Raw genomic sequence first — 13,826 nt, 5'->3', positions numbered from 1 at the left:
TTTCAACTGCTACCACTCTTTTTCCAAGTGGTAAACTCATGCAGCTTTTTGACTCTTTTGAGTCGCTCCTTGTAGCCTTAAAAAAATATCAATGTAAATTTTTTTTTTGTTTTTATAGTTGGGTGAAATAATCAATAAATGTCATTAAATTCAAGTATTCTTTCATAATTTTTTTTTGGAATTATTTGTATTTTTTTTTATTTTGGCCATTTATTTTGCATTTTTTTTTAAATTTCTTAAATTTCTTTTTGAACATTTTTTAAGTATTTTAAAATTTTAAAATTTTATTAATTTTAAGTTATTTTAAAAAAAAATTAATTAATTGATTTTTATTTTTTCGTTTTTTGCACATTTTGGAACTCTCAATTTTTTTGTTTTGGGGTATTTTTTATTTCAAATTTTAATACAAAATTTAAAGTGTCTTTAAAAAAATTAACCTTCTTTAAATTTTTGCAAATTTTTTAAATTTTAATTCTTTCAAAAATTTTCATTTTAGCAATTTTTTGAAATTACATATATTTGTCAAATTTTGGCCATTTCTTTGCATTTGAAAAATTCATAAATTTTAACATTTTCCAAATTTGGAAATTTATTCATTTCCCCCAATTTTTTTAAAATATGTGTTAATGTTTTTATTTTATTACATTTTTTTTTTATTTTTTTGCAATTTATGGAACTTTCCATTTTTTTCAAATTTGGGTTATTTATAATTTCAAATTCTTATGAAACTTTTGACACATCTTCTATAATTCAACCTTTTTTTTACACAATTTTTGTAAGTTTTTAAAACTTAAAATTTGTTCTCAAATACTTGTATTTTTTTTCAAGATTTTGGAATTTTACATTCTTTTTTATTTCCTTCTGCAAGGTAATTAAAAATAAATACTGAGACATTAAATTTACAATTTTATAAATTAAAAAAACCCTTTTTGTTTAATTATTCCCTTGTTTTTTTACTTTGCATAGTATTTTATTTACTTTATAGTCTTTATTGTGAAGATAAAATAGATTTTGTGGCTCCTGAATGACTTTAATCCAGGTGAGCTGGGGCTAAATGTCTCCTCTGAAAGGGAGAGTTTAGAGCGTAGCAGTGTTAGCTTCTCACCTCTGAGGGCTGCAGGAGAAAACTGGCGCCATGAGGAATAAGCTTCGCCTGCTGAAATCACTGTTGTGCTTCATTCAGGTGTCTTTATCAATCACCTCATTAGAGCAAATGTTTCTTGCTGGGACCAGGAGACGCAGAGAGACATAAATAATAACATTTAAAGGCGTAATGAGGAACATTAATCAGGTTATCCTGACGCTCGTGTCAGTTTGAAATCCGTCTCTTATTACTGCTGCTCTGCCTGGACGTAGCTCTAGTTGGAGGTGTTGGTGTGTGTAGCTCTCTGCCACACAACTGATCTAGAGCTGATTACATGTTGCCTGGAAACAGTGAGACGCCTCTCAGTGCAAAATATAATCTCCTGTGAGATGGAGATGAGAGCCGCAGCAGGAGGAGAATCATGATGTGCCTCGCTGCTACAGCGTCCAGTGCGATCGACACGTTAAGGGCTGGAAATCAAACCGTGATGTAAAGACGACGGAGATTCTGTAATAAAAACCAAACACCTGTAAAGATTGACTGAACACACTCCTACGACACACCTCAGGCTCGTAGATTGTTTCACACAGATTTCATTAAAGCAGCAGACCTGACGGCTCGTGATCTAACCCCCATTTGTTGATCAGGTGCGCTCTGTCTCCTCAGGGGTTACTTTGACGTCATGGGCCACTTTGACAGCACCTTCAACTGCTCCAAAGGCAGCTACATCTACTGCTGCGGCACCTGCCACTACCGCTTCTGCTGCGAGCACCAGAGGAACCGGCTGGACCAGGACGCCTGCAACAACTACAAATCCCCAGAATGGGCCGACCCGCAGGTGACCGTCACCGTCCCCCCGAGCAAGCCCGACCCCAACTTTGAGACGCTGCAGCAGCAGAACAGCAGGTCAGGGTCTGGACTGGATGTGTGAGGAAATGTTTAAAGGAATCATAATAACTTGAGTTTTTATCCTCTCGTTGACACAGCACGGCCTACGTGATCGGAGGGGTGATCTCCTTCACGCTCGTCGTCGCTGTCGGCGTGAGGATCGCCTTCAGCAAGGTGGCTCGCCGGCCTCGAAACAGAGACGTCAACATGCCCAGGTGAGACCACAGGCCTGTCGTGAGTTCAACACAGCCTCTCCCAAACTATGGGTCGCGACCCGAAGTGGGTCAGGGGCTGCATTTGATTGGGTCACCAGTTGTTGGAATAAAATGTGTAACATCTGTAGGAAGTAATCCTACGAAGTCAAACAGAATTACAGAACGTTCATCTCGCTGTGTGGCGTTTATCTCAGGTCATCTCTGTCCCTCATTAACCCCCTCCTTCCTTTGCGAATCGTCACCCCTGTGTCCACGCTGACCACAGAAAGACAGAAGAAGAAGTATTCCTCTCCTAACAGCAGCATGCTCAATGTCAAAATGTAAATATAAAATTGGTGTTACCAAAACACAAGAATTAAAGAGGATGAATGAATTTTATGTGGTGAGGTGCTCAGTAATGAGTTTAAAATTGAATAAAATAGGTAACAAACATTATGAGTTTCACAGATTTTCGTTAAAAAAATTTTTTGAAATAACTTTTTTTTTTAATTGTGGCCATTTTTTTTTCCATTTTTTGAAAATTTTTTGAACTTCATAATATTCCAAATTTTAGAACTTTATTGATTTCATTTTTTATTTTTTATTTTTGCATTTTTTGAAAATTTCTTTAATTTCAAAATATTAAATATTAAAGAAATTTATTGATTTCATTTTTTTTTTTTTTTTACGTTTTTGGATTTTTTTGAAAGTTTCTTATATTTAAAAGTATTTAAAATCTTACAAATGTGTTGAATTCATTTTTTAAAACTTTTTTGCATTTTTGAATTTTTTTAAAATTCCAAAATAATTACAATTTTTTTTAAATTTATTAATTTCACTTCTTGAACTTTTTTTTGCATTTTTTGAAAATATTAATTTCAAAGAAATAAAATTATAGAAACCTAATAATTATTTTTAACCTTTTGTTGCATTTATGAATATTTCCTATATTTTGAAATATTAAAAATTTTAGATTGTTTTTGCATTTTTTGAAAATTCCTTAAATTTCAAAAAAATCTATAATTTTTGAAATTTATCAATTTCATTTTTTAACTATTTGCAAATATTTTGAAATTTTAAAGCTTTTTTTATTGTTCAAATGTTTTGATTTTTTGCAAATTTGGAATTTTCAAATGTTTTTGAATTTTGGGGGGAATTTATTAAATTTCAGACCTTTATGAAACTTGACAAATTTTCTAAAATTTAACCTTTTTTGAAATTTAATCATGTGGACTGGCGTCTGACCTTCTGTATATGTCAGGTGCCTGCAGCTCCTGGCATTTTATCAGAGAATGGAAAGATTATTTCTGATCCAAAGGAGGAATTTAAGAGAAAATGTCTTTAGTTTTCATTTCTATCACTTTCTCATACTTAAACTCATAGTTTAAACAGACCTGCCAGCTCCCCTGACTTGGGAGGGAGTCTCGAACTTTTTAACCCTTTAAAGGAGCCTGAGGTGAAACAGGAAGTTGTCCTGGCTCCTGTACCATCAGGTAACCTTTGAGTCAACCTCTCTGTGAACGACATCAGGAGCTACGAAGCATCAAGGCGTTTCTGTCCCAGCTGCCTTCACACTGAGTTTGAAACGATGAGTAAACCTTTGGAGCGTTGGATGATTTTTGTGGCTTCATGTTGGCTCACAGACGAAGTGACAAAGGATGACAAAGGATGACAAAGACGTGACAATGAAGAGCTAAAATAATTCCCCAATGATCAAAACTCTGACCAACATATTTTGGTTTTGTTAACGAGACAGAAATGATCACGGTGGACTGTTCAAGTGTCACAGATTCCCCCACAGTTCTCCCAACATTGTCTGTGTCCCTCTCTCCTCCTCTCGCAGATCGCTGGTGGACATTTTGCGTCACCAGTCGAGCCCGGTGCAGCAGGGGGAGAGGAACAACTCGTCCATGATGACCACCACGTCAGACGGACGGACATCCAAGAACCTCTACACACCCATCCTGCAGAGCAAAGACAACCGTAGTAAGTTGATCCGACACCATTGAGGAAATGCATCACCTACTCAACGTTAATGACGCAGACCGAATTGTGCTGAGATCTCCAATAATTGTGCATTATTTCCTCGCTAAGCGATGACATTTAAGCAGAAAAACTGCCACAAAGTTCTGCAACTCTGGTCAATTTGCTCTGAGATGAGCTGCTGCACAGAGCTGGGCTGTACGCTCTTCTCCTGATGGCGCTAAAGTCTACCCACAGGCATTTTAACGGACGTAGCTGCTTCCTTCAATCAGGCTCTGAGTCCCTCCCAAGATAGTTGAGATGAGGGATGGGTATTGACAAGATGTTATTGATACCAGCACCCTTATTGATTCCGCTTCTCGATCCAATTCTTTACAGAGAGTAACTGTGAGATGTTTCTGTGATGAAAGTTGAAATTATATTCTGAAGCCAAAGTCATACCGATGTATGTTAACAGCTAGCTTATCAATCACTCACTGGTCACTTTATCAGGTAGACCTGGTTGGACCTACTTTTACCTTCAGATCTGCCCTAATGGAACAAGGTGCTGGAAACATTCCTCAGAGAGTTTGCTCCATATTGACATGATAGCATCACACAGTTGCTGCAGATTTGTGGTCTGAACATCCATGATGAGAATCTCCCGTTCCACCACATCCCAAAGGTGCTCTATTGGATTGAGATCTGGGGACTGTGGAGGACATTTGAGTACAGGGAACTCATTGTCATGTTGAAGAAAGCAGTCTGAGATGATTCCAGCTTTATGACATGGAGCGTTATCCTGCTGGAAGTAGCCATCAGAAGATGGGTACACTGTGCTCATAAAGGGATGGACATGGTCAGCAACAATACTCAGGTAGGCTGTGGACTTTTTTTTTCTTTTTTTTTTCTTTTTTCCCCTTTCTTTCTTTTTTCTCTTTTTTTCTCTTTTTTTCTTTCTTCTTTTTTTTCTTTTTTTCTCTCTTTATTTTTTTTTCTTCTTTTTTCCCTTTTTTCTCTCTTTTTTCTTTAAATTCTTTTTCTTTCTTTTTTCCTTTTTTTCTTTTTTCCCTTTTTTTACGTTTTTCCCTTTTTTCGTTTTTCTCTCTTTTTTCTTTTTCCTCTTTTTTCTCCTTTTTTACATTTTTCTCTTTTTCGTTTTTTCTCTTTTTTTCTTTTTTCTCCTTTTTTCTCTTCTTTTTCCCCTTTTTTCTTTCTTTTTTTTTCCTTTTCCTTTTTTCTTCCCCCCTTTCTTTTCCTTGTTTCCTTTTTTTGTCCCCCCTTGTTTTTTTTCTTTTTTCCTCTTTTTTTTTCTTTTTTCTCTTTTCTTTTTCTTTTTCTTTTTTTCTTTTCTTTTTTTTTAATAGTGGACTTTAAACCATGCTCAGTTGGTACTAAGGGGCCCAAAGTGAGCCAAGAAAATCTCCCCCACACCATTACACCAGCAGCAGCAGCCTGAACCGTTGATACAAGGCAGGATGGATCCATGCTTTCATGTTGTTGAGGCCAAATTCTGACCCTACCATCTGAATGTGGAGCAGAAATCCAGACTCATCAGACCAGGCAACGTTTTTCCAATCTTCTATTGTCCAGTTTTGGTGTTGCTGTGTGAATTGTAGCCTCAGCTTCCTGTTCTTAGCTGACAGGAGGGTCACCCGGTGTGGTCTTCTGCTGCTGTAGCCCATCTGCCTCAAGGTTGGACGTGTTGTGTGTTCAGAGATGCTCTTCTGCAGACCTCGGTTGTAACCAGTGGTTATTTGAGTTACTGTTGTCTTTCTATCAGCTCCAACCAGTCTGTCCATTCTCCTCTGACCTCTGGCATCAACAAGGCATTTTGTCCCACAGAACTGCTGCTCACTGGATGTTTTCTCTTTTTGGGACCATTCTCTGTAAACTCTAGAGATGGTTGTTGGTTAAAATCCCAGTAGATCAGCAGTTTCTGAAATACTCAGACCAACAACCATGCCATGTTCAAAGTCCCTTAAATCACCTTTCTTCCTCATTCTGATGCTTGCTTTGTACTGCACTTTGTCTACATGCCTAAATGCACTGAGTTGCTGATTGGTTGATCAGGAATATGCCTTAACGAGCAGTTGGACAGGTGTGCCTAACAAAGTGGCCGGTGAGCAATTCTCAACATGTTTTTAATACCCATCCCTGGTTGAGTTTTTAAAGATAACCTGCAGTAAAAGTCATCCTCATCATTCTTTAGTTTTCTTCAGATTCATTTCCCCTCACGTCTGAGGGAAACTCGGCCGACTCCAAAGACGTGTGATTGAAAAGTGTCGCCGTCTCATTTCAGCCCGATCACAGCTCTGAAAACTCTCCTTGATTTAATATTTCCCACCTGAGGCGGCCGCCCGGCTCCTGACAGCTCGGCGCCGTTCCTGATGAGATGAAAACATTGCTGTCATGAGGAAATTACAGTTTGATCAATCATAATCCCCGGCTGATGAGGAAACAGAGGAGCGCTCAGAGTGGTTGCTATCAGAGCGCTGGGAAAGTGTTTGTTTTCTTACAGTTTGTTAACGATTACAGCCTCTACACATCTCTCCTTCCTGTCCTCTCTGCTCCTCTCTGCTGCTCCGTCGGTCTGTCGCTGTCTCTCACCGCTCTCTGGCTCCAGGCTCTCCAGGATTTTGCAGAACAGCTTTTGTAACTTTGCAGAACTTTCATCCTCGTCCTGTGATGGAGCAGTTTGGTTCAGTATTTTGGGAAATGTGTGTCAGTGAGTTAAAGCCTGATAAATCCTGGAGGGCCGTCCTCTTCCTCTCCTCTGTCCTCTCTTTCTGTCCCTCTCTGTCCTCCCTTTCTCTCCGCTCTGACACAAATGCTTACTCGACATGCAGCTCTGTGTCTCAGGAGTGGTTGTCCATCAGTTTGTCGGCTCTGCTCTCTTTGCAGCTGGGAACTTGCACCACCATTTTAACCAGCAGGGGTCTGCTTCCAGCCCCAAACACTCTGCCACCATCGGTAAGCCTGAGGGGCTCAGAGCAGCTCGGAGCAGCACAGGAAGTCCCCGCCTCCTCGCTGCTGCTGCCACACTGTCTGTCTGTGTCCGTGTGGGTCTGACGGCCTGTGTCCTGCACTCTCACCGCAGACGTGTCACTGTCAGCACAACCACAACCCTCAGAGATTAAGATATTCATGTTTCCAACAAGAAATTTCTGATTTCATCTCCTCTCTGATTGGCCGGTCCTCTGGAGGCCTGTCAGGGGGCGGGGCTATGGGCTGACCTTGGTGTTTGAGGCCCATCTTTCCAACATGTCATTAACCAGTTAAGTCATGTGATGAGCTCGTTATTGCAGGAGGTCTTGTGAACATTTCTGGAAAAAAGGAAAATCTGATTCCATAAAATTCTGATTTTGAAGTCAGAATTCCTTTTTTTTTTTGTTAAATTTAGTCAAGATTCTCATTACATTTCATTCTTATAAGAATTCTCATAAAACTGATGATACAAAAATCTGTTTTAATAAAATAATTTTAGGTTCCTTCATTATAACTCATAAGAGTTCTGACCTGATATATATCTATTTTAGAAATCAGAAATCTTTAATTTCCATTTTTTTCTCAGGTTTCTTTAAAAAACCTTTATGTGTTCCTCTGAAATTCTTCAGAATTCTTGTTTTATTAAAAAAGTATTCTCATAAAATTCAGGAAGATATAACTTGGACCAAAAAGAAATCTATTTACATAACAGAATTATGTGAGTATTAACTTTTTGTATATATTATCATTCTGTCATTTTTTTTTCCTATGGAAAATTTTTGTCTTTTTTTCCATAGGATTCTGTTGAAATTGTTTTCTTCTCATAATTAAGAACTAATTATTTCTTTAAATAATAAAGAAAAAGAAATCCCCAAATTCTCTTAAAGAATTTGAGAAAATACACGACCCTGAAAATTAAAAAGTATATATTTTTCTTCAAAAAACAAAACAAAAAAAATTCTAAAAATTCATGAAATATAACTGACAATAAAAAAATCAACTTATGGTAATTATGATAATTCTGTGGGCATGCTATATAGAATTCTGTGTAAGATTTTTTTTTGTCTTCAAAATTAATTTGGATTTCTTTTTTTTTTGCAGGGTTCTTTTGGAATTATTTTCTTCTCAGAATTAAGAATTAATAAATCAGATTTTTTTTTCTCAGATTTCGGTCCCAGACAAAAAAGAAGGAAAAGAAATCACTAAATTTTCCTAAAAAAAAAGAGAGAAAAAAACAACCCGGACAATTTAAAAAAAAACTTTTTTTAAAAAAAGAATTGTCATAAAATTCAAGAAAATATAACTGACAATAAAAAAATCAACTAGTAGTTGTCAAAATAATTCTATAGGCATGATTTTTAGAAGTTTGCATAGGTTATTTTTTTGTCTTCAGATTTTTTGGGGGATTTCTTTCTTTCTTTCTTTTTTTTTTTTTTTTTTGAAGGGTTCTGTCGTAATTTTTTCCTTCTCAGAATCATTAACATTATGAGGCTTTCACAGACCTCATGTAGCCCTAAGTTTGATGTCAGATTTTTTCTGACTCAGAATTTTGTCAAAAAAATAAATAAAATAAAATAAATAATAATAATAATAATAATAATAATAATAATAATAATAATAATAATAATAATAATAATAATAATAATAATAATCCCCTTACAAAAGGTGTAAAAATTAATTAACTTAACTATAACTTTAAAATAAAAATCATATTTTTTGTGGTTTTCTTTTTTATAACTCAGGATTTCATCGGTGAGTCTTTTTCTTAATATTTCAGTCAGAATTCTTGTTTTATGTATCATAATTTGAACTTTATAAATTTCTGATTTGGTCGTCAGCAGTCTGCTAGAAATCCTTCTCCTTGGGATCCTGTTTTAACCTCAGCTTTTTATCTGAATCTTGTGAATAAATCAGAATTCTCAGCTCAGATTTTCTCTATAAAGTCAGAAATCATGGACAAAAGTTTTTTGTTTAACCAGCTAAACCTCCTAAAAACTTTGTTTTCAGACGGCCTGATCCTCCTCAGCACAGAGTGCATCATCCATAGCAGCAGAGATCTGAACCAGTCTGGGCTCCTGTTTCAAAAAGCAGAGAAAATGTGATTCTGTTCATTTATTTTCAGAGCTCGTATCTTAAAGAACCTGAACCTGGAGGAACCTTTATGACTTGAGTCTCTGTGTTTAAACATCTCTCCTCTTAAAGCTCGTGGTTGTGTTGAAAATGACACGTCTGTTCTCGGAGCGTGAGCTAAAAGTTGTCTGACGCGCCCTTTGCTTAATGCAAGCCTGTCTGCCCCCCCACCAACAACCCCCACCACCACAAGCCTGCTTCCAAATGTGCTTCTTCCTCCTCCTCCTCCTCTTCCTCTCCTCTCCGGGAAGCAGTGATGCGACTGTGCTTACAGCTGACACTAAACACTTCCAGAGGTCTTGGCTTAAGCGCGGTCACTGCACCCACCTGAGTCTGTTTTCCAAAGGCTTCGAACCAAGAAAACAAAAAAAGCAATGCTAGCACGCACCACGGCGAGTTCTGGACGGCAGATTATTCTGGAGAAAAGCAGAAACCTCTTGGTGAGAGCTGATCACGGCGTCGAACACAACTGCAGAAGCAGGTCGCTGTGGAAATGTGATGAAGAAGAAGTAGAGAAGCATGATTTTCACTGAACTTTGAGAGTTGTTTCAGCGCCAGTTATTCCAAGCCATTACTCCCACATGGGTCCCTCGGGAAATGAATTATACAAGAAGGAAACAGCGAGGAATCAAACCAAGTTGGAGCACGGATGAAATTAAAAGTTAGGTTTGAATTATGTGTGCTATAAGCAGACGGATATTAATATTCACCAGAAACTCTAAACTCAGCCTCACTCAGACGTGTGGAAAAGTTTTATTTACAGACTGTATCAACGACAGTCAGAGCTGCAGGTGTGTAAAACTGAAGAGGAACCTGTAATCTGTAACAGTTTAGTCATCAGGTCAGGAAAAGGCCAGAGTTTTTGGATATGATTTTTAGATTTGGCCTTCCAAAGTAAGATTTTTGTTACTTTGAAACTGTGTTATGGTTCCCTTAAAATTATGACCCTTTGAGAATATCAGAGTACAGAAATATCCTCAACAAGAAACCTGACAAAAAATGGAAGGGATTAAAATTTGTTCTTTCTTTAAGTCTCAAATCTTCATTAACTTTAGTCCTAATCAAAATTACCAAAGATCTATTTTATTATTCTTGTTATTTTAACCTTTCAAATGCCCATTGAATGACACGATGTAACTGCTTTTTTGAGAAACAAAATCATAAATTGAGTTATTTTTCCAGAGGTAAATGTTGGAAGGCTTTTTTTTTTTTTTTTTTTTTTTTCATTTTTTTGTATTTTTTTTTTAGTTTGTTGATCAGACTTAAATACATATCATAGGTGATCGAAATGATTTTAATGCTTTTTTTTCTATTTATTTATTTTAATATTTTTTGATTTTTTTTATTATATTTTTTTATATATGCTTTGGTGTCTGAATCTTAATTTAACAGCCCTTTAAGACATTAGACAACAAAAATGTCCTCTACCAAAACATGTTATTAGGGTTATTTTTTTTTCTTAAATTGTTTAATAATCTTTAGTTCTTATCAAAAAAAAAATGAATATCCAATATCTTTTTTAATATTTCAACCTTTCAAATGTCCATTGGATTACATGATGTCACTATTTTTATATAATAAATAAATAGAAAAAAGAGTTATTTTCTCAGAAGTAAATGTTGGAGGGCTTATTTTTTATTTTTTGTATTTTTTCAATTTTAGATCAGGCTCAAACATACATAAGTGATAAATCTGATTTTCACACTTTTTTCTATTTATTTATTTATTTATTTATTTATTTATTTATTTATTTATTTATTTATTTAATTTAGTGTTCAAATCTTAATTTGCCATCTCTTGAAAAGACAGCAGACAACAAAAATGTCCTCTACCAAAAACATGCTATAAAAAATTACCATTTCTTCCTTCTTTTTTAGTCTCAAATCTTTTAATTAACTCTACTTCTTATCGAAAATACCAAATATCCAATATCTTTTTTTGATATTTCAACCTTTTAAATGCCCATTGGATTACATAATGTGACTGTTTTTATTTTAAACAAACAAAACTAAACTAAAAAACAATACAGTGCAATGCAGTTAGTTATTTTCCCTAAAATAAATTTGGGATTTTTTTTCCTTTAAGATCAGGCTTGAACAAAAATAAAATCAGTGATAAAATTGATTTTGATGATTTGTTTATTTATTATTTACTTCAGAGCCAGACTTGTAATTTACCACCCTTCATATTTTTGCCTCCTTTTTTTATAGCTTTCAATAAACTTAAGTCCTTTTCAAAAACGTCACATAATCAATCTTTTCTTGTCATTATTTTAAACATTAAAATGCCCATTTGTGTTTTAATACTTTTTTTTTAAATTAAGAAATGCATTAAAATCAACTTTAATACAAAACTTGTTAATATTCTGATAAAAAAAAATCCACAGCCCTCCATTATCATTTAAAAAAAAGATATCTCTTTTTTTATTGCATTTTTATCAAAACATTGAAACATGCAATAGATTGTGCATTTGAAGGATTTAAATAATTTTTAAAATGTTTGAATCATTGATGTTTTTGAATAGGACTAAAGTTGACTAAAATATCTGAGGAAAAAAGAGAAAAACATTAATCTGTTATGTGTTAAATAGAATTTCTTGGTAATGGACATATGTATCTTCTAATGTTGTCAAAGGGTGGTTAAGTTGACCTCAGAAATTTGACTTTGAGGATTTTTCATGGAAAAAAGAACTTGTTAAAAAATATCATTCCTTGCATAGTAACACAACCAGAATTATGACCAAAAATTAGCAGAAAAAATACCTGAAAGGACAAAAATGTCCCTGAGGGTTAGAACGCTGCTGAAACACTAAAAGTTTGTGTTTTAAAGTGTTTTCAACATTCTGTGAATCCGCAGTCGGTTTCTTCAGTTGTTTCATTTCACTCTGAGTTAATTCCCAAAAGCGGCGCTCATGAATCAGACATCAGGGAACATATTTAGCTTCTTTCCGTCACTTCTGTCCTCTCTCTTCCTGTGTGCTCAGCTAGGTTAAAAGCCTCCTGGGAGGACTGAAGAACACAACACTTGTGCTCTCTGAGTCAGATACTCCGCACAGAAAGTTTGTTCCTCTGTGATACCATCATCAACCCTCGCTGTCAGCCGCTGTAGGAGTTCCACAAAAATCAATGACCCTTACACTCTCGGAAATGACTCGGCTAATTCTGTATGATGGCGCAGAAAAAAAACACTTTGAGCTCCGAGTATGACACTGATATTTTCTGCTGCCTCAGAGCTAGCATTGCTTTTCTGCTCACTGTGTGTGTGTGTGTGTGTGTGTGTGTGTGTGTGTGTATAAAACATACAGGAGCCAATGTGGTGTGTGCGCTCCCTGGGTGACGCTTAACAAAGACATTACGGGACATGATTGCCTATTACTGTCAACGGTCAACGAGCAGATATGTCCGGCAGTTATCTTAACAAGATCTCAGCCCATAACCGTCCTCACCCTGAACGGACCTGATTGTGTCTCAAACAGGAAATAACAGCAAACTGAGGTTTTCTACACAGTTACGTAATCTTTACTGCGGCTAATGTTTGTTTATTTAAACTTTATAACTGCAGCTGCTAAACCAACCAATCACAAACAGCTATGGCTACAATACGAGCATTGGTAGAACAGTAATGATAACAAAAGTCTGACTGACTGTATCTGCACGGTTTGGTACGGGTCGGATCAGTAAAGCCAGATGCTGATAGCCACGACAGCTACGTAAAAGTGTGACACCATAGCAGCGCGTCACAGAGTACCCCACTAATAAATCCAACGAAGAAGGAGGCAAATGTGAGAGTACACATGACACGATGCCTTTTAAACATGGCATGGTTACGTGTTGTTCTTTATCACCGCTGTCACACAGGAAGTGATGATTCTTTCGACCAATCAACAGACTGAAGTGTTTCTAGCTCCACCTTCTGGGATCAGATCGGTTTAGTCTAGTGCAGGGGTGGGCAAACTTTTTGATTTGTGGGCCACAATGGGTTCTAACATTTGACAAAGGGGCCGGACCAGGAGCAGATGGATGGAGTGCTTTGGTAACTATCAGGGTATCATTTGTTCATTCCATATCCATTTTAGAATCCAAAATCTGAAAATGGATAACGACTTGTTAATCAATTTTTCGTTTTCAAATCAAAAATCAGAAAAACAAATAACGGTCTATTTTTCGCTGTTTTGATTTTGTTTTGAAATTAAAATTAGAATATGAGAGAATGGAATTATCATGGGATTTTTAATCCGTGTATGGTTCGTTCTTTCATTATTCTGTTTCAAAACAAAATTAAAAAACCGAAAAAAAAAGACTTTTTTTTTTGTTTTTCTGTTTTAAAACCAAAACGGAAAAACGGAATTACAGAAAAACAGAAAAATGCGATTTTTCTGTCCTGGTTTTAAAAATGAAAAAACAAAAAATGATAAAAGATTGTGTCAAAATTGTTTGTTTGATATTTTGATTTTAAATGTGAACGTCTCTTTATAAAAATTAGACAAATAACTCACATTGAAGGTTTATACAGACATGTTCCTGAGATTTTTTTTTTTTTAATAAGTAACAGATCGCTGACGATCCACTCCATCTTATCCG

At 35.8% G+C, this 13,826-nt stretch overlaps 1 protein-coding gene across 2 annotated transcripts in view; it reads left to right on the top strand.

Annotated features, from left to right (window-relative positions):
* LOC141802829 (protein shisa-7-like) overlaps positions 1 to 13,826 on the top strand; it is a 68,460-nt gene that overhangs the window by 31,489 nt on the left and 23,145 nt on the right. The window contains exons 5-8 of one of the 2 annotated variants that reach the window (XM_074686595.1): positions 1,751 to 1,990; positions 2,071 to 2,187; positions 4,010 to 4,152; positions 7,033 to 7,101. In XM_074686595.1, the coding sequence (XP_074542696.1) occupies positions 1,751 to 1,990; positions 2,071 to 2,187; positions 4,010 to 4,152; positions 7,033 to 7,101 (569 nt within the window). The remainder of the gene's footprint in view (positions 1 to 1,750; positions 1,991 to 2,070; positions 2,188 to 4,009; positions 4,153 to 7,032; positions 7,102 to 13,826) is intronic. The other variant, XM_074686596.1, reaches the window with a different exon arrangement.

This window comes from Halichoeres trimaculatus, unplaced genomic scaffold (assembly GCF_033239565.1).
Source record: "Halichoeres trimaculatus isolate MK-OKI-2021-1 unplaced genomic scaffold, fHalTri1.1 fHalTri1_scaffold_14, whole genome shotgun sequence".
NCBI classification, from domain to species: domain Eukaryota; kingdom Metazoa; phylum Chordata; class Actinopteri; order Labriformes; family Labridae; genus Halichoeres; species Halichoeres trimaculatus.
The sequence above is the reverse complement of the archived record's forward strand: the minus strand, read 5'-3'. Positions and strand labels throughout refer to the sequence as shown.